At 39.5% G+C, this 19157-nt stretch overlaps 1 protein-coding gene across 3 annotated transcripts in view; it reads right to left on the bottom strand.

Moving 5' to 3' along the window:
* The window catches only part of RUNX2 (RUNX family transcription factor 2), a 219615-nt gene that overhangs the window by 93249 nt on the left and 107209 nt on the right, over positions 1-19157 (bottom strand). For all 3 annotated transcript variants that reach the window (XM_036249004.1, XM_036249005.1, XM_036249006.1), the window contains exons 3-4: positions 16599-16755; positions 10930-11034 (exon numbers count right to left, since the gene is read on the bottom strand). In XM_036249004.1, the coding sequence (XP_036104897.1) occupies positions 10930-11034; positions 16599-16755 (262 nt within the window). The remainder of the gene's footprint in view (positions 1-10929; positions 11035-16598; positions 16756-19157) is intronic.

The following is a 19157-nucleotide window of genomic DNA, read 5'->3' as shown; positions in this document are numbered from 1 at the left end:
TATCAAAATACCAGCACTGGCCATCTTTGGTGATGCGATTATGAACACTTTTTATTTTCTTCTTCTGATTAATTTTTATTTTCTAATCTTTCGACCGTGTACTTGTCTACATTTTCTACTTGTGTGATTTTTTTTTTTTTTTTAAGTAACCTTTACTCCAAATACGAACTTTACGTCACTGGTATTCAAAGTGAGGTGCTATGGAGAGTTAACTTACAAAACTTATTTTCATCTCATATAATGCAGTGTTCTCAGCTCTGTTAAACCTTCATCTTAATTAACTCAAAACTCATTCAACAAATACACACACGCGTGCATACACAGACACACACACACACAAACTGCATAGATGCCTCCTGTGTCTGAGGCCTTATAGTTTGGGACTCCTTTACTATATAGTAATACTACTACTTCACCAGGCTTGCTTCTTTGGCAACTCTACTTCATAACATCAACCAAGAATACCCTGGGCCCAACAGCAGGAGCTTCCCCAACTTTAATGACAAAGCACCGGGAGTTTTGGTAGTGAATAACTGAACACCGAGAGAACTGGGCTCCTTGCCCACCTCCATAAATCATCTGCTGACTTGCAGAGTGACAGAGTAAATGAGTTTTCAAATGCCCATGCCTCAGTTTACCCACCTGTAAAATGCATAATGCATCCCTCAAAGGGATGTGAAGAGAATCAGTGAGGTAATGTCTAAGTGTTTGGAACTCCTTGGCAGAAAGGCGCTACATAATTACTATTTGGTATTTAAGTTGCCCTTCATGTGTGCCAAGTACTTTATGATCATTCCTTAGGAGTTCCTCCCAGCTACTCTGAAGTTGTCTTCATGTCTATTTCCATTTAAAAGATGAAGAAATTGTACTGGAGAGAAGTTTATCGATATGTTTAAGATCACTAAGATAGCACTGAGGTCTCAAAAGACGAATTTCCAGTCCTCCAATGCCCCTAACCATAACTGAACCCACATATTAAATATAAACTACCCCTATCGATGAAAACCCTGTTAAACTACTGTGATGTCTCATGGCACAAAACACATTGTAACTTGTTTTGTAAGACAGAGTAAAGGGTGAGGAGGTGGAAAAGAAACCAAAACTCTAGAATTAGGAACCTGATCTTCACAATCATCCTGCTTTCTTCCACACCTATGGTTCTCCCCACTTCTGGTACAACAGCCTGTGTTTTGGTATCTTCATAATCTCCTTGAAGGGCCCATGTTTTCCTACTGACTTTCAGAGCCAACCCTAAGGAGGCATAGAGCCCAGGTTAAACCACCAGATACACAGTGGCACTTTTACCCAAGTTGTGGCTCATGAAAATCAGTGCCAAGCAGGTGAAGAATGAGAAGATGCACATCGAGGAGGTGCCCATGCAGTCCAAGGGCTACAGGAAAGGCAGAAAGGACCAGCTTGCTCTGGTGTCAGCAGACCTCTTCCCCAGCAGCCCCTTTCTGCACAGCTGCACAGCCAACACTGGGGTCACCCCAACCACTATGCCTAGAGACAATTCTACCCACATCATGGGCTCCTGGCCCTCTCAAACCATGCTCCTCTAGTCCACACATCTATTTTCTTCCCTCTGCTTCATTCAATAATTCACTTTCCTTATAAAAGAAGCATCTTTTGTTTCTGAGTCCTGTACTCTCACGAAAATGTCAGAAAAGGTGTGGATGCCAGCATCTAAGAAATGCTGCTCTGGTTGTACAATGAGCAACAGCCAACTGACCTCTGAGGATCAAATGTAATGATGGAGTTCTTTAACATAAATTTGGGTAGAAAGTTCCAAAGCACCTTAGGGCTTGCCCGAGGCAAAGCGGTCAAGTGGAGGATTTAATTTCCTCCCTATATGCCCCTTTATTTGCCGTCTTCCCCTCTGCAGAACATTCCCTCCCATCTGTACACCAGTTGGCCCTGGACTCTTCAGAGCTCCCCATGGTGAAAGGTGCTTAGACGTTTCCCTTCATCCATCTTCCATGAAAATATATCTGTCCTGTGTTCCATGCCCTTAAATACTATTCCAACTAACCTGATAGTAATGGCCTGAAAAATGTTAGCACAAAGGAATGATCGGCAGCGTGGTTCTCTGGCACGCAGAGCAGATCGACTTTCAGCAGGGGGCCTCTCAACTCACTTCGTCGGCAGCCACTCTACAGAGCTGGTACTTTCAGGATCAAAACCTGAGTGGACCACTAACAGGTTCTCACCGAAGAACTACCAAAGGATCTGCATCAGGCAAAGAAAACAGAATCCTGAAGGAAGAACTAAGGTGCACAGAAGGAACAGTGAGCAAATAAATCACTAACATATAGATAAATATCAAATAAACAGTTTAAACACTGATAATGCCTACTCCAAGGAGTATAAAACAAAGATAAAAATATCAGACAAGAACATTAGAAGGGAGGGGTTGACTGTGGTTTAAAGGATGCTGAAGTTCTTATATTATTCAAGAGATGGACAGAGAACATGATTAATTTTATTGAGATAAATAACTTTCAAACCAGTAGAGAGGCACATATCTAGAACAAAACTGGATAAGAAATACTCTGTAAAAAATATATATACCAGCAAAAAGACAGTAGTACAGAAATATAAAAACCGGAAACTGACACCTTAAAATTATACCCTGTGCCCTTAGTATACCCCAGATCTGAAAAGCATCGGGAGTGACCCACACTGCTCGGGCTGACCTGAGGGAACACTGTGATGCCTGAAGTTGGCAATGGCTGCCTTCGAGGCTGCCCACAGCTTTGCCTGCACACCTCCTTACCGTCCACTTTCTGGTGGCCAGGACTCCACTGTCCCTCTCCTTTTATCCCCCCAAATCTGCCCCCAGTAAAAGAGTCTAGGTCACTTATTCTTATTTTAACATGAATTTAAGTCTGAAACAGCTTTTCCAGAGGTATTTGGATTTAAACCTTAATCCTAAATTTTAATGCAGTGCTTTTGTTTACTAGTAAATCGCTTTTAGCCACCTGTGCAGAGTAGCAGAGAAATTTGGGGAGGAACGGGGAGCCCTTTCTTTGCTACTTCAGCACCACATCCCAAATGTAGTCTCCTACTTGAATTGTTACATGTGATCTTAAATATTTTCTATATAAATGGCTTTTATGCACTCTCTTAATTTCCAACAGTTACTTGGAAAACACGAGCAATTATTTCGTGTACTTGCCTAAATAAGAACTTTTGAGATTTTATGTGAAGACCAAAGATATGCTTTAGTTGACATCATAATGTATCCTATAAATATGCTGGGTAGGAACAAGTATGAATATGAAGAGTAACATAATGAATCCTTTTCCTCTGTTATTTTTAAGTACATCCTATTCTCCTCTGGTCCAGTCCCCCTTGAAGAAAATGCTCTGGTACAAAGTAGAAAAAAGTAATTCAGTGATCTACCAGAAATGATCTCTTTGGGGAAGGAACATTTGTTTTTAAATAAATAAATAAACACATCTCTCAAGTCCCGAACACTGTTTTAAGAATGGATGATTCTGACTACACCCAGATGCAAAGTACTGACACATTTGGATCAAGTATACGTGTGTTTTTAGAGAACACATACTGCTGGAAAACCTGCCGTGCTATATTTAGTTAGAAGTAAATATATCAGCTGGGACACATGCATGTGGAAAATGTGCTCTTATTGTAAAAGCCACGACTCCCTGTTAACACAAGTCCGACACAATGAGAAAGCACATTCAGAGCCGGGGCGGCAGGGAAGAGTGCAAAGGAGGGACACGAGCATGTTTTAACGGCTGTGATAATTTGCCATGAAAGGATGTTAAGGCCATGGCTCCTTGCTGCAGCATGCCATGTGCTGCTGAATTAAATTACTGCCATGCAGTCTGCTCGCGAAGGAATGTGTAAACAGGCCATATATCCTTGCATCAGATCCACAGACTGTTGCACAACACAAATGCCTCTCGATGTGTCATTTCCTTCTTGGCCATCTTCCCAGCTCCTGACAGTCAGTCAACAAAAAAAAAAGTACTGAGAGATTTAAAACTGCTCTTCTCAAGAGCACATTCCACCGACCACCAGACATAACCTCCACCAGAGCTTCTGACCCCCCTTCTACATTCTCCTTAAAGAAAGGGAAAAGGGGAACAGTTTTTTTAACTGTTATTATCCTCTTAAGTCAAAGATTTTCAACAATGTTTTATGTACTAGTGACCAAATAATTAATATTTATGACAATCAAACTGCTGCTTACTTGTAAATTTGCTGACTTGTAAATATCAAAATATGGCATTTACCCACAACACCCATTCCCTGGGCACAGAGACAACCAAGAACCAGGGTAAAGTGTGCAAATCAAGAAGCTCGGGGCTTTTACAACGCTTTGCTCTAAGGATTCAACTTCAGGCCTGTGGCATCAGGAGTAGGGTACAAGGTCTACCAAGGTTTTCTCAAACTGTCTTCACAGACACCAAGAATGTAAATGCAAGAACTGTGTCTAGACATATCAAATAACCTTAAAAATATTCTTCTGCTATTCCCTCCACCCAACACATTTGAGATGTTCCCTACCTTCCTTTACATGTGACCAACCTCTAAATGCGCACCCACCATGGGCAAATAAACGAAGAACATGGGGCCAGCCACCATGAGAAGCCTACCCGTCCCACGGCTGCGATGCAAAGTAGAGGGGGATGAAAGCGAGCTGTCACTGACATCATCTGGAACGAGGAAGAGAGAATGCCTAGCCCTCCATTCTCTCCACCCTTTACTGGGCTGGAAAACAGTCTCAGAATCTGGAGGAGCAGCATGGGAGAAAGAGGAGATGCGTGTCCAGACCACCCTGTTTGTTTAAGTCTGCTACCTTAAGTTTATAAGGTAAAATTTCTGCAACTGGAAGTGCCTCAAGAATATGGGAGAATAAAATGTTCTCTAAAAAAATAAAAAATCTGTTGATGAATTGGGCACAGGTGGGGAGAAGCAAACAGGAAAGGATGACAGTTTGGCTGCAGGATCTCCAGCCTAAATAGCTGAGTGAACCAGGGTCTAACGCTGTCCTAGCCACACAAATATTACCACGCACTTCCCGGTCACCGCTCACTCACCTAGCCAGCCCTACTGAAGTCACAGACGGAGCAGAGCAGCATTGCAGCCGTGGACTCTCAGCCTGCAGGACAGAGGCCAGGTACAGCTTCTCCTTTCTCCCACCAGGTCGGGGCGGATGGCTGCTCAGTGATGAACAGGAGTAACCCAGCAGTAAGCATCCAGATGCTGGCTGTGGGATCCTTCAGAGCGCTATGATTTACTTCCCTGGAGCCTGACACACAAAAACTCATAGAAATTCACTCACGTGTGTTAGGTATCCAGTTTGAAGGTGTGCTGGCAAGTGAGGATTTTCAAAGCTGGGTGATATAAACTATAAAACCTCAGGCTTGTCCACTTGAGGATTCATAAGATACTCCTGCCACAGGCTCTCCACGTTGCCAGGCAAGGCTAAGAGCCTCTCATTGTTCAAATGTCTAATGTTCTTCTCTCATATGAGTATTGATATGGCTCAGCCTGGTACTGACCTGCTAATACCAAGCACTACGAGGTAGCACCCAGCATTAATTCATCTGATAATTACCCAATTTGTTCAACTCAGAATGAAGCTACTATAATTGAAACTTGAAGTCACCTAGTAGAACTTTAACTGTCCCCCAGATTAAAAAGTCAAGAGGCCTTTCAGAGAATGGTACCTCAAAAAATGTATTTCTCTTCTTCGAATAAACTTCTCCTATAAATCAAAAACAAAAAAACAAAAAAAACCCCACGTATTCCTCCTGTTACAACAATGACATTTGCTGTCTAAGCACTTATGGAAGTTGATGATATTGGTGGTTCAATGAACCACTGCCCCCATCTTTCATATTTTTGTGGGGTTTCTTCCCTTTGAACTTAGGCTGCACCTGTATCTTGCTTTAACCAGCATAGGAAGCTCCATGACAGTTCTGAGCCTCAAGAAGGCTCAGGAAGGCCCAAAAGCTCCCACCTTTGCCCCTTAGGGAGCTCTGAGCTGCCCTGTAAGAAGTCAGGCGTTGCTAGAGATACCTCACGGAGAGACCAGATGAAGAGGCCACGTGGAGAGGGAAAAGCTCCAGGACTACATCATTTCCAGCCAAGCCTAACCTTGCAGTCACCCCACCAACGCACCAGGCATATGAATGAGGCCATCGTGAATGTTCCAGCATCAGCCACCTTCTTACTGTAGCCACATGAAAAACCCAAGCAAGACCGCAGAGCACCCATCCAATGAACCTCAGTCAACCCACAGATGCATGAGAAATAATAAACTGGTTGTTGTTTTAAGCCATGATGTCTTGGGATGGTTGTTATCTAGCAACAGATAACTGAAAAAGCAGCAAGAGAATTAAAGGGATTCTGGCCATGTAAGACAGCTTACTTTTTCTATCCTCTGCACAGCCAACAACAGCTTTGCCATCAGTCCTCTTCCCTAAACACAGACCATGACATTGCTAACCAAGTTTTCACCTTCTTAGAGAAACTCTTTAAATCAGACTGCCGTTAGAGCCAAGTGCATCCATGGGACAAAGGATCCTAATAGAAACTGATGTTTAAAAGAGTTAGGTATCCAAATGCATTATTGTTGCTGCTGCTGCTGCTACACTGACTTCTCCGGCTGGTGAACATACGGCAGTTGCTCCTCAGAGCTAACTTGCCAACAGAAGGTCAAAACACCCTGCCTAAACACAAGACTTACAAATTTGGGATCTTAAGTATGATGTCATGTCTTAAAATGATAAGCTGGCAAAGAAAATAAATGGCATTTTGTAAAGATGTGCACCGTTTTCATGTTTACGCTACTTAAGATGAAGGTTCTAATAAGTCATCGGCTATGTTCCTTTAAAGGGAAGTTTTATAACTGAGATGAATCACAACTGCAAAAGATCAAAGTTAAAAAACATCAATGATGCCATGGGGTACTTTTTAATCTTGTAATGAGTGATGATCATGTGCTCTTATGAAGTTAGTCCAACTGCCAACGCCAGATGTGTATATTAAGAAGAGAAGTTGTTTGTGATGTGACAGCACCGGTTCAGCTGCCAGAGACAGAAAACATAGAAGGATAAAACCTTTCTGATTTTTTAGTGAAAAGCAAGTTTTGGCAGATGTGTTGATAAGCAGGGCCTCAGAGGGGGTACTAGGGCCATAGCATCCTCTCCTGGACTTTTCCTTGCTGCAAACAAAGTATGTTTATCATCAGTTCTGCACAGCTGTCTCCAGGCAGCATGAATACCTGCTCAAGACACAATTTATAACACTTATCAGTGTCATTTACTAATAAGCAGAAATTAGTAAAGCCATCTGCAAGAAACAAATAATTCACTAGGGGACAGAATCTAGATGGTATCTATTTCCTGGAAGCCTACTATAAGCAAAACTTACAACAAGCTTCTGACACTGAAGGAAATTGCTGTAATAAAAACTAACACTTAATGAGCACCTACTACATGACAGTCACTGCACTATGAATTTTACATATACTGTATCATGTAACATCTTTGCAGCAACTGATGAAGAAGATACTATTACTTTTATTATTCTCATTTGAACAGATGAGCAAACAGGAAAAGAGAAGCTGGGTAACTTGCCTACTACCATACGACTAGTCCACAGAGCTGGGATTTCAGTGAAGAAGATGGACACCAAAGCCCGCTCTCTTAACCACTATGCTATGCTGAATAAAAGCCCAGCCAGTTAACCCAGAACTTGTCCTTGTTCAAACGGCTGATCTACGAGAAGTAGCCTTTTCAATATATACTCTGACCTTTAGCAGAGGGAGTGAAATTCCTTAACAGGAATCAATAGTACAAAATCCTCAACTTCAAACCGTTACAGTAATAAACAGATGTACACTATTTCTATGACAACCACAACTTAAAGAATTATAATGTTGTGGGAAAGGAGGCTAAAACAATTGCATTAATGGTCTTTTTTTTTTTTACTCCCCTCAGGAAAGCCTTTTTCTAAAACCCTTCTCTGTAAATGGTCGATAAAATAAGGCTTTCTGAAATCTAGAGCAGCAATTTTCAACCTTTTTCATCTCATGGCACACATAAACTAATTACTGAAATTCTTCGGCATACTAAAAAACATACTATATTTTTGCCAATCTAACCAAAAAATAGGTATAATTTTGATTCATTCATACTGGACGGTTATTGTTGTGTTGGTTGTTGTCATTTTTCCATTTGACAATCTAAGGGGAAAGAGGTCATTGCCCTCGACTAAATAGTCAGATACTGCATATTTTAAAAATTCTTTCGATACATTGGTTGAAATGTGCTGATCTAGAGCAAGAGTTGGAAAACAATAACTTGTGTGCCAAATCTGACCCACCACCGGGTTTTGTAAATAAAGCTTAACTGAAACACCACCACAAGCATTTGTGTATGCATTGACTATGGCTACTTTTGAGCTACAATGGCAGAGGGCAAGTACCTCTGACAGAAATCATATGGCCCACACAGCTGAAATTATTTACTATCTGGCACTTCATAGAAAGTTTATCAGACCATGTTCTAGAGGATTTACCACTTAACATTACATATACACACCAATCAATACACACTATACTCACAATTGAAAAAAACTAAAATCCTGAGCCATTTACACACCTGGGAGTCTCAAAATTAAAGAACGATAATCTTGAGAAGCATGTAATACTACAAACATTTAGTGCCCAGGATGGCCAAGATCAGGGCAGAAGGAAATAATCCGTCACAGAGAGTCCGGGTCATGGGATTAAGATTTACTGATACCAGACTCATCCGTATATCCAGACAGTCACCTCATGATGTCAGAGATATGACAATACATTTTCACAGATATTTTTGGTTCTCGAGAGATGTCATTCAGGCTGATCTAGGGCAGTGGTCTGCCACTTGAGATCTGTATCTGCTTCCCCCTCACACCCTCAGCACCCTCAACAGCACCCACAACTTGAACTCGGGTCACACATGTAGCATCCACCCTTGCTACCCCTAACCCTCACTGCCTTCAAGAGCACTTCTCTGCCTTTACAGAGCAGTGAGCCTCTAGCTAATTAATCCTGCCAACATGCTCTTTGGAACAAAGTAATGTTATCCTCACTTGAAAGAGACCTGTCTTTCCCAAAGCTATCTTTTGTCACATCTTTCAGAATGGGGCCAAACTCACCCTTCCCCATTTCCTCTCCCAATCGTCAGCTTTTAAGCATCAACTCTTGAGTGTATGAACACACACACACACACACACACACACACACACACACAGACATAAACACACACACACACAGACATATACACAGAGACAGACATACACACACACAGACATAAACACACACACACACACACACACACACAGCAATGGTTTTTCCAAGAACTGAGAAAAGCAGCTGAGCTCAGCAGGAAATATCTCTAAAAGATAAGTATTTTGTAGGGCTAAATGTTAAAAGACTACTATCCTGCTTTATGCATTACCAAAATGGATATCCTTGCCTTTTCAGGAACTCAAGGGTTAATTAGATAAAATGTTAGAAGATGTCTTCCATCACAAAGCATCATCCCAGATTTACGGCAGTCCAGAAAAGTCAGGCCAAGCCCCAAACCAGGCAAGACAGCCCTGCTCTGTTCTATTCACCTGCACTACATAACCACTGGTCCTTCTGAATGGAGGATTGGTGCAACCGGAGACACACGTGTGGCTACTGCCTAATAGGACATTCTCAAACTGAACAGACAGGGCCAGCACTGACCCAACACTGTGAACCTGGAAGGACGCCATACACATGAAAGGAGAAAAGAAAAACCTCAAAGACTGGCTTCTGAGGCAGGAAACCTCCCTAGTTCAGGCAAGCAGTCAGCCTTTGTGAAAAGAGACAGCCGCAGAGGAACGGAAGGCCCCGTATGTTCCCACTGCTAAAAGACATGCCACTTGGGCAGAGGCAAAACTTTACCAGCCCTTTTCTCTCAGTTTTAGGGGAAGGAAAGATATGCCACTCTCACTGTCTAGGCAGGTGTATCGTTATATAACAAATATTTCTGCCAGCTGTACCCCCACCACAAACTAAATTACACTTTCAACACAATGGCTAGGTCTCCAATGTATTCACTCATTAAAGGCAGAGTTCCATACTATGTTTCCATTGGCATAGCATGTTTAATGCTGTATATGTCAAGTAATCTTTAATCTCTAAGTACATTTAGATACTGCTATGCCAAGTCTTTTCAAATCAGTTTTGGGGAGAGGCAACCAAACTTGTTTCAGTTTAGATTTAGGAGAAAAATTATATCAGCCCAAACGAATTATGTGCACTTCCTTAAACTGATGCCTCCTGGGTGTCCAAGGTGGATTTAAACCTGGTTCGACTCTATATGTTAAAAGAAACTATCTTTAACAATTACTAGAACATGACCAAACAACAGTGTTGTAACAATCAAGCAAGTTATCATTTGCAAATAAATTCTTTGTAATTAAGCAGTATGCTCTTTATAAGGGGAATTGAGTGGGCGAAGTAAAAAGTTAAAACACATTCTCAGGCCATGGGAAAGATACACAAATGCTTTTTCACTAAGCTCAAGAGTTTTCAGTTTATTGTTTTCTTCCTCATCTGTTGTAGGTCTATTGTGTACAGTGGGTGAGCAGAATTTCTTAGAAAATAGTTACAGTGACTGAATAATTTATTCACTCACTTCCCAAAGTTATGTAGAACTTAGCAATTTTGTGGCAAAGGTAAAAAGTGTAATTTCATTTTCCACTAACTGAAGTTGTACTGACTGTCCCTCACTAAAAATATAAGCAGATAGCAAACTTTGCAAAGAAACTAGTTACATGAAAGTAGCATTAACTTATTTGGGATAAATTCCTCATAGGGTCTCTGCAAACTCTATTACCACTTCCAATGGGAAGGCAAGTACTTACTTCTGGGTTCCCGGGGTCCATCCACTGTAACTTTAATAGCTCTGTGATAGGTGGCTACTTGGGGAGGATTTGTGAAGACAGTTATGGTCAAGGTGAAACTCTTGCCTGCAGATGTAAAAGAGGAAAATCCATAGTGAATATAAAAGATAGTATTGATGACAATATAACAGCATAGATGTCCAAATTTCATTTACTCGAGGTAATGGAACAAAGATAGAGTCAAGACACCTTATTCTAAATTGGAATCTCTCTGATGGCCACTATAAGAGGTACTAAACTCAATGCATGTTAAGATCATCATCTTCATTGCAGTACTATACAAGGAGGCTCCAATTTAAGAAGAAGAAAAAAACAAAAACCTGCTCAGTAGCAAGAGTTATAATGAAAACAAAAACCCTGGTCCACTTGAAGAGGGTTCTCTTCCTTTCAGTTCTCTTCAACATCAGGAACACATCCAAGCCAGACAATTTTAGAAGTCTTTATTTAGGATTAGGTCATGACCCCATGAGAGAACAATAGTAAATCACTGTTGATTATGTTATTTACTTCACATGGCTTTAGCATTTCATTTGCTTAACTGCACTACAATAAGAAGATGAAAGAGGAAGGTTCTTATGGGAATCATTTTAACAGGAGCCAGTGTCTCCTGTCCTGGCCTTAATGTGCCTGTGGTATGATGATTTCATCATTACTGGAACAAAGATTTTCTCCTCCCTGCCCACCCCTTCCCTAACATACATCCTTGCTATTAAATCTTGAAATAACTCCCTGACAGTGACTTATTTTTGCTAAGTGTACAGGACATGTCCCAAAGTAAATAAGAATTTTTGCTTTTAGCAGAGAGTATACTTCATGGAAATAGCACCTCTGATGTTTCTAACTGATGAGCTAAAAGTGATGAACGGGGGGAGGGGAAGACAGGGAAAAGTTTGGTAGCAGATTAGGATTTCTTTCTTTCTCCAGAAGAAGATACCAGACTCTGTTACACAGACTCACTGACAGTTGTAATCAGTTAGATTTGCAACGGTTAGTCATGTCAGATAGTCAGGACTGCAAACTGTTACAAGACAGGAAAAGGTGGGCGTGAAACAGTGACTCAATAAAACATTCAGCAATCTCAGGCCAGAGTATTAATTTAGCCTGCTCCTGTAACAGACCTTTAAAAACCTCATTTTGTTTTGCTTTGTTTTTTAGTCAGACTGTTTTTTCCCTTTACTGAAAGCTGAGGGTATTAAATCAAAACACAAATCTTAAACAATATGTATCAATGCAAAGTTTAATGCAATCTTTTCAAAGCTTAATATGGAACAGGTTATACACAAGGCTTAATGTAGAACAGGTCTTTGACTGTCAAGTCTCGTGAATGGGTTTTCTTTTCAACCCGAACCATGTAAGTTCCTAAAATATGTTTAAGACACACATCATTTGTTACTTGGTATATATAGTTTTAAGTCTCTTCAGCTATACTTTTCTGTGCCCAAGAGAAGGGAAAAAAGAGAGAGAGAGAGAGAGAGAGAGAGAGAGAGAGAGAAGGGAAGAAAACACAGGAATGCAAGGAAGGAGAAGATGAATATTGATTAGAAGCCTACTAAGTGCTAGCACTTCATACACATTATCTCATTTGATCCTATTCAGTTAGGTTTATCACCTCCATTTCACATACGAAAAAAACTGAAGCCCAAAGAGGCTTAGTAATTTACCCACGCAGCTAATAATTAGAAAAAATCAGGATCTGAGCCTAGTTCTTTCAGACCCTAAAATGAATGCTCTTCTTTTTAACATTGCCAAAGAACATTAAAAAAAATTAATAAGCAATTTATTTCTACATGTGTCCCAATATGCTCTATAAGACGAAGAAACAGTAAATATAAATCTACTAACACAGTATCTTGGCCAGGATGATGAAAGCATCTATTCTTAAAGTGTCATTAATATATCATAGTTCATCATTATACACTGGATGTTACATGGATGTAAGTGGTTTAATTATCTCATTAGAGAACAGGATTTATTATATATATTAAAACTAACCAGAAGAATAAGGCAGCCAGGAGTCTAAACTAGCAACAGAAAACTTAAAGTCCACAGAAATCGAGAATAGAAAGTTGGATAGGAAGCCACTAGACACAGGTGAGGATCTCAAAACAATGGGAAGATCTGTCTGGAGGAGCGAACAGGCTGAACCCTCGGCTGAAAGTTAATGTACGTGAAACCATAAGAAGACGCCCTTCTCACAGCTCCTCCAGAAGGAACACGAAAGAATGTTCAAAAACCTTCCAGAAACTACCACCCAACTAGGTAATTGGTTATTCACCTTATAAATAATAATACATTTCCTAAGCCAAATGTTTATGTGACTATTTATTATTTCCTTAAAGTGGAAAAAAAAAACACCTTTTTCCAAATCCCATTTTTTTATCACTTTCCATAAATGATAAAAATTCAGGCTCCTACTTTAAAAATGCAGGCTCTTATTGAGGAAGCTAGCACTCATTAAACAAGTAACTGTATCATTCATAGCTACATCTAGGAACTAGCAGTGTACATGTCCTCAAGACATATATATTTTCTAAGATAAACACAGGAACTGCCATTAAAACACAATTCCAACTAACCTGAGGGGCTGTCAGGAATAGTCAGGAGGGCTAAGACTGTAAGCAAGGCTTGCACTCTAAACTGACAAAGTCCCAAGCTTTGTATACCATAGGTGCTTAAAAATGCTTATAAATTAAAAGCAGCATGCTTGATGTCAAAAGTGAAGAAGCATACCCAGAAAACTTTAAGAACCAAAGTCATTTGAAATTCTTCTGTTTAAACTATAAAGGCTAAAAAAGGAAAAGACAATTAAAACACATAAGCCACTCCTGACTTCATGCAAGTTTCACTGATGCTCTACTTTTACTCCAAAGTACTTCCAAAAGTTGTGGTGATTAGATAACCCACGAAGCCAAAGTAAGTAGTGATGTGACTCTTTGATCCAAAACTGTTTTTCAGTTTCTGAAGTTTATATTTCTACCAGTGAAAAGAAAAACTGTAATAATTTGAGGAACTGGGTGTTAATGTGTGTTTTTTTTTTTTCTTTTTATTGATTTTTAGAGAGAGAGGAAGGGAGAGACAGAAACATCCATGAGAGAGAACATCGATTGGCCGCCTCCTGCATGCCCCCCACTGGGGATCGGGCCCACAATCTGGGCATGTGCCCTGAGCGGAAATTGAACCTGCGACCTCTTGGTGCATAGGTCGACACTCAACCACTGAGCCACACCAGCCGGGCCGGTGTTGTTTTAAATGCTACTGAAAATAGAACATTTTAAATTGCTGGGAAAAAATACAGTGGTGAGCAGTGTGTTGATCCAGACTTAATAACTCAAGAGAAATGTAGAAGTGTGAAAATCAAAGAGGAAGCTAGAAAGAGTCTGTTAGAAAACAGGTCAGGTACACAGCAGGTTAAAGGGTTTCCTGCCACTGAAAAACTGACCCATTTTTTTTCAAAGCATGGGATCTCTTATCAATGTTCTCTGTCCCTTTTTACTCTTCGTTTCAGCTTGATATTACTGTTTCCTTTCATATAATGTTAATGTAGTGATATAAAAATCTATTATTAGTGATAAATCAATTTTTCTTTCTCTCTCCACCCACTCACCCCCCCACCCCCCATCTAAGTCTCGAAGACAAGTCTGGACCAATTTCTCCATCCTGCCTCTGGCAGCAGACTGTAGCATTTCAGATCCTCCACCAAGTCCCGGCTGCTTCAAAGGAAAAATCCTACTTTCTTCAGTTAAGATCATAAGAAATATAGGGGGAGGGGGTCAGCTCTGTTTGGACATAATTACACTTCATCAAAAGAAGCTTTCTTCATCTTCCATGCGTGAAAAGTCTGCAAGCAGTTAAGTCTGTCTTTTTTTTTTTTTTTTAAATATAAAAATTGCTATTTGGGAAACCAGCCAAAACTCAGAAAGCCAATATAGTAAAACAGTGCACACCCTTTGTTTCTCTTTGAAGTTTCTTAAATAAATATGTTGAGGGTTTACAAAGTACACTATCACTTTGCCATAGTTTCTACTCAAATTGATCAGAGAAAAGTTATGCAGCATCTACATAATACAAAAGCAAGATAAATGAAAACACTAGCCTGAATCTGTAAAGTAAAATAAAGTATAACACCCAATATTTTAAATACTAAAATTCATTACTCTAGTTAAAAACAAAGTAATATTACATAAGAACGATGTAATTCAAAGCATACAGGTAAATCATCAGGTTCAAATTTTTCTTGATTCTTACTAGAAAAGAGAAGCTTTAATTGTGCTGTGGACCTGCACCAATAACTGAGAAAAAAAAAAAAAAAAGAATGAATACACACACATACACACTTCACACCTAATCAGTCAATAGTGAGAGAAGATGTGTCTTTTTTTTTTTTTTTTAATGAAAGTAAACTAAACCTGATGCACAGATAACCCCTTAGTTTTGATTCTACCATAGGCCTTGAGCCTCATTTTATTTCAAACAACCTTTCAGTGACAATATCTCATTAGCATGTATCATTTTATTTTAAGTTAAAAAGTACAACTTCTTGGCCTTGTTCCTAGAAAGTAAACTAAAACTACTCATCGGAAACAGCCTTGCTTGAATTTCCCTTATCAAGTTTTTACAATGGTAATAATTTGACATCTGATCCAAACTAAAGAGCAATTACTGAACATGGTTTAAAAATTGATGCTTCTCATTTCCTAATTCAAACCTGGGTTGGAGTAATTCCACAGGTCTTTATAATTTATTTCACCTCAGTCCTAAAGTGGTCTATTTTCTCTCTTATTATTGAAATACTTAAAATGGAAATATTAGATTCAATAAATAAATAAATGAACATAATACTTCTGATGAATGACTATTAAAAGTCTCTCTACAGAATAAGTAAATAAAGCCAAAAACCAGTTTCCTTAGAGACTTTTTTTAAAACATTAAGCCCATTTATAAAATAGCTATTAAAACCCTAAAAGGGATTATTTTCTATTTTATAATCTTTTTTAAGGATTCCTAATATTTGTATATGGATTCAGATGGGGTAAACTTTTAAATAATGTGCAAATATTTCAAGTCCTGATCATTCATCTGTCTAAGCAACTATATAGTTATTCTAACACAAGTAACACATTATTCATTTATTCAAATAAAAAGTCTTTTGTAAAAAAAAAAAAAAAAACTACGATTTTTAAAGAGAGTTTTATTATAAGAATAAATGAACTCATATAGAGGTAACATATGTGATAAGTGAAGTGCATTATACCAGCTGTAGAGCAAAACTGATATCAGGAAATTGATCCAATGCATTCCTTTTTCTTTCCCCTTTGCCTCTCAATTTACTCAGCTATTTGGCTCCTCATAAGTCATAACTTGAACCTCCAACTGTTCTTCTCTCCACCTTATATGAAATTAGGAACGAGTTCTCTGAAAACATTGTTTGAATATTCAATATCATAAAACAAATGAAAAAGGCCTGAGAACTCAGAAAAACACTCAACTTCATCTGGACATATTTAAATAAAATTCTTCAGTAATTCTATTCAGTAGAAGAGGGTGCTGATTTGTATACAGACTAGCCTACATGTGATCAGAGGATCCAAATGTGTTTATTCCATTACCAATATTAAAAATCAGAGACCTACCTCGTCCACTCCGGCCCACAAATCTCAGATCGTTGAACCTTGCTACTTGATTTTTCATAACAGCAGAAGCATTTCGGAGCTCAGCAGAATAATTTTCATCGTTACCCGCCATGACAGTAACCACAGTCCCATCTGGTACCTCTCCGAGGGCTACCACCTACATAAAACAGGAAACACAGCAGCAATAATGGAACATCAGAAAAGCTTAAAAACTGAGAATATATTCTCAAGGCCAATGACGTGTCTTATCAGGACTTAGTGCTCTAGTCCGGTAATGGCAGACAGGAATGAAGCATCTGCATATGGGTTAGGATGCCACTTCAAACAGACCAACGTTTCAGGGTCCACCCATTTCAAAGGCAGGCACAAGTTTCCTTCATTCATTGTTGCATTCTTCACCAAATACATGTACATTTTTATTAAATCCCCATGTTAGGTTGTCCATAGGAATTATGCCACAGAAGGAAGGCTGATGCCCCATCTGCAGATTGCATCGTGCATATTAAGGCACTGCCTGTCTGCAGCCTGGAGCACCCTGAGGTGTGGTCTCATCCCGATCACAGGCTAAAGAAGGAAATCTAGTCAGTTCTACGGAAGAAGGCATTTAGGTGAAACCCTGGAGCTCCTAAGTACATGGGAAGCCTAAACATGGTGTGGCATCCAGGACTACATTTCATCTCCTTACTTTTAGTTAGATATTCAGCTTTTAATCATCCTGCAAATAATTACTAATTGCCCACTCTATAGTAGGATTCAGTGAGACATGAAAGCCATCAAGAAGCTTAAAGTCTAGGTGCAGAATAAAGACAGGCTGATAACAATCACTGACAAATGAGTAGTATACAGAATATATACCCTTAGCCAACCTTCTATTCTGCCTTTGTTCCATCTGCCATCTTGGAATGATACATTTGCCGCCTTAACCTTCAACAGTTAACCTTTAGCAGATTAACTCAGTCAAGGAAGGACCCAGAATAACCAGTCTTTAAGGCTAATAAACATTTTCACTGATCCAAGGTTAAGAATCACACTTTTTACCAGGGTCAGCTAACTTGCAAATGGGCACCTTTGATTAACATGGGGACTGTTAAGGGAATGCTGGTGCAGAGCCTTTGCTGTCACGAATAAAACACAATATTCCTAATCCATTGCCAAGACCCTGACCCTTGATAATGCCCTTTCTCTCAACTAACTTCCAGGATCCTACATTCAGATGATTTCCATCTCTTCCTCATTCAGCTTCCAGATGCCCTCACGGTGACGAAGCAACCACTCCTCTCTGACATTAACATCCATATGTGCTTACCTGTCTGGCAAATAACCCACTCCTCTTTCTCCTACTTTTAGTGCTACTCCCTCCTTTGCCAAGATTTCTGTAAAGCAAACCTAAGCATTTAATTTCGTCCTCCCAATACAATGTGTGCATGTTCTCATCAAAGCTGATTTCTCAGACTATGATAAAACAGACACTGTAACCATACGTTAGGGCTTAATTTTCCCCACCCATAAACCCTAGCCCAACACTCCTCCACTATACCCTCTGCTCCAGCCAGGATAAAACAAAAACAAACAAACAAAAAAAAACTTGTCAATATTTTTTTACCTATACTTTTTTTTTTAGGCTGTTTCTTTCAATTCCATTCCTTCGTTAGCACTTTGTTATTCAGTTTAAAATCCTAAAACTTTCCTTAAGTTACTGAAGCCACTTCCACAGTTACAGCATTCCACTGTACTCAAATGATCCTCATTTCAATGTGTATATATTACTGATTTATCTACTCCTTTTGATATACTAGCCCAAAACTGTGGGACTCACACCTAGGAGTCAAGATTATGTAAAATTGGAAACTACAAGAAGGAAGAGCCTTCATCTGTCTTGATCAGCACTATATGCCCAATTCCCGAAACTGCGTGGCACACAGTGTTTGATAAATATCTTTGAAATAAACAAATGAAAGAGCTAAAAAAAAAAAAAAAGGATCAGGTCTTACAGCCAATAGTCTGTGAGGCCACCAGATAAAACTCTGAGAGAGAACCAGTTAAAGGTTGAGCCAGCATCTCCCTCTAGCAGCAATACGCCCTTGCTCCAAATTAGTTTTCTGACAACTTTTTCCATCCCAGAGGAGAAGGAATCATGTCAAATAGCCTTTACTCATAGTATATGGTTACTATATTCAATCTGAGAAGACTCCCGGGTCAAGGGTAAATGCCCTGAGAACAGGATTCCTTCCCTACATACTTGATCTAGTGCCCCAAGTGGCTACTGACTATATAGGTAATACCAGACTACTGATGGGGGCAATGTGCTTTTCAATTTTTCAAATTCACAATGCCAAAAATGTGAATATTTGAAAATACTGAAATAATTGACTATGTTTGCCAGGCTTCATCCGAATGTTTGACATTTTTTTACACTCAGAGTATTGTGTTTTAACACCTGCTGTGTGGCATTCTATGTCAAAGTCAATATGGAACAAGTAAGGGTATTAATGAAGGCAGAAAAGTTGTACTGTTTAGAAGAGAATGAATGCAGCAAAACTCGAAAGGCCCCACTTTTTT

Source organism: Molossus molossus, unplaced genomic scaffold (assembly GCF_014108415.1).
Source record: "Molossus molossus isolate mMolMol1 unplaced genomic scaffold, mMolMol1.p scaffold_m16_p_8, whole genome shotgun sequence".
NCBI lineage: Eukaryota > Metazoa > Chordata > Mammalia > Chiroptera > Molossidae > Molossus > Molossus molossus.
Note: the sequence above shows the minus strand (reverse complement) of the source record. Positions and strands in the feature narration are given on the sequence as shown.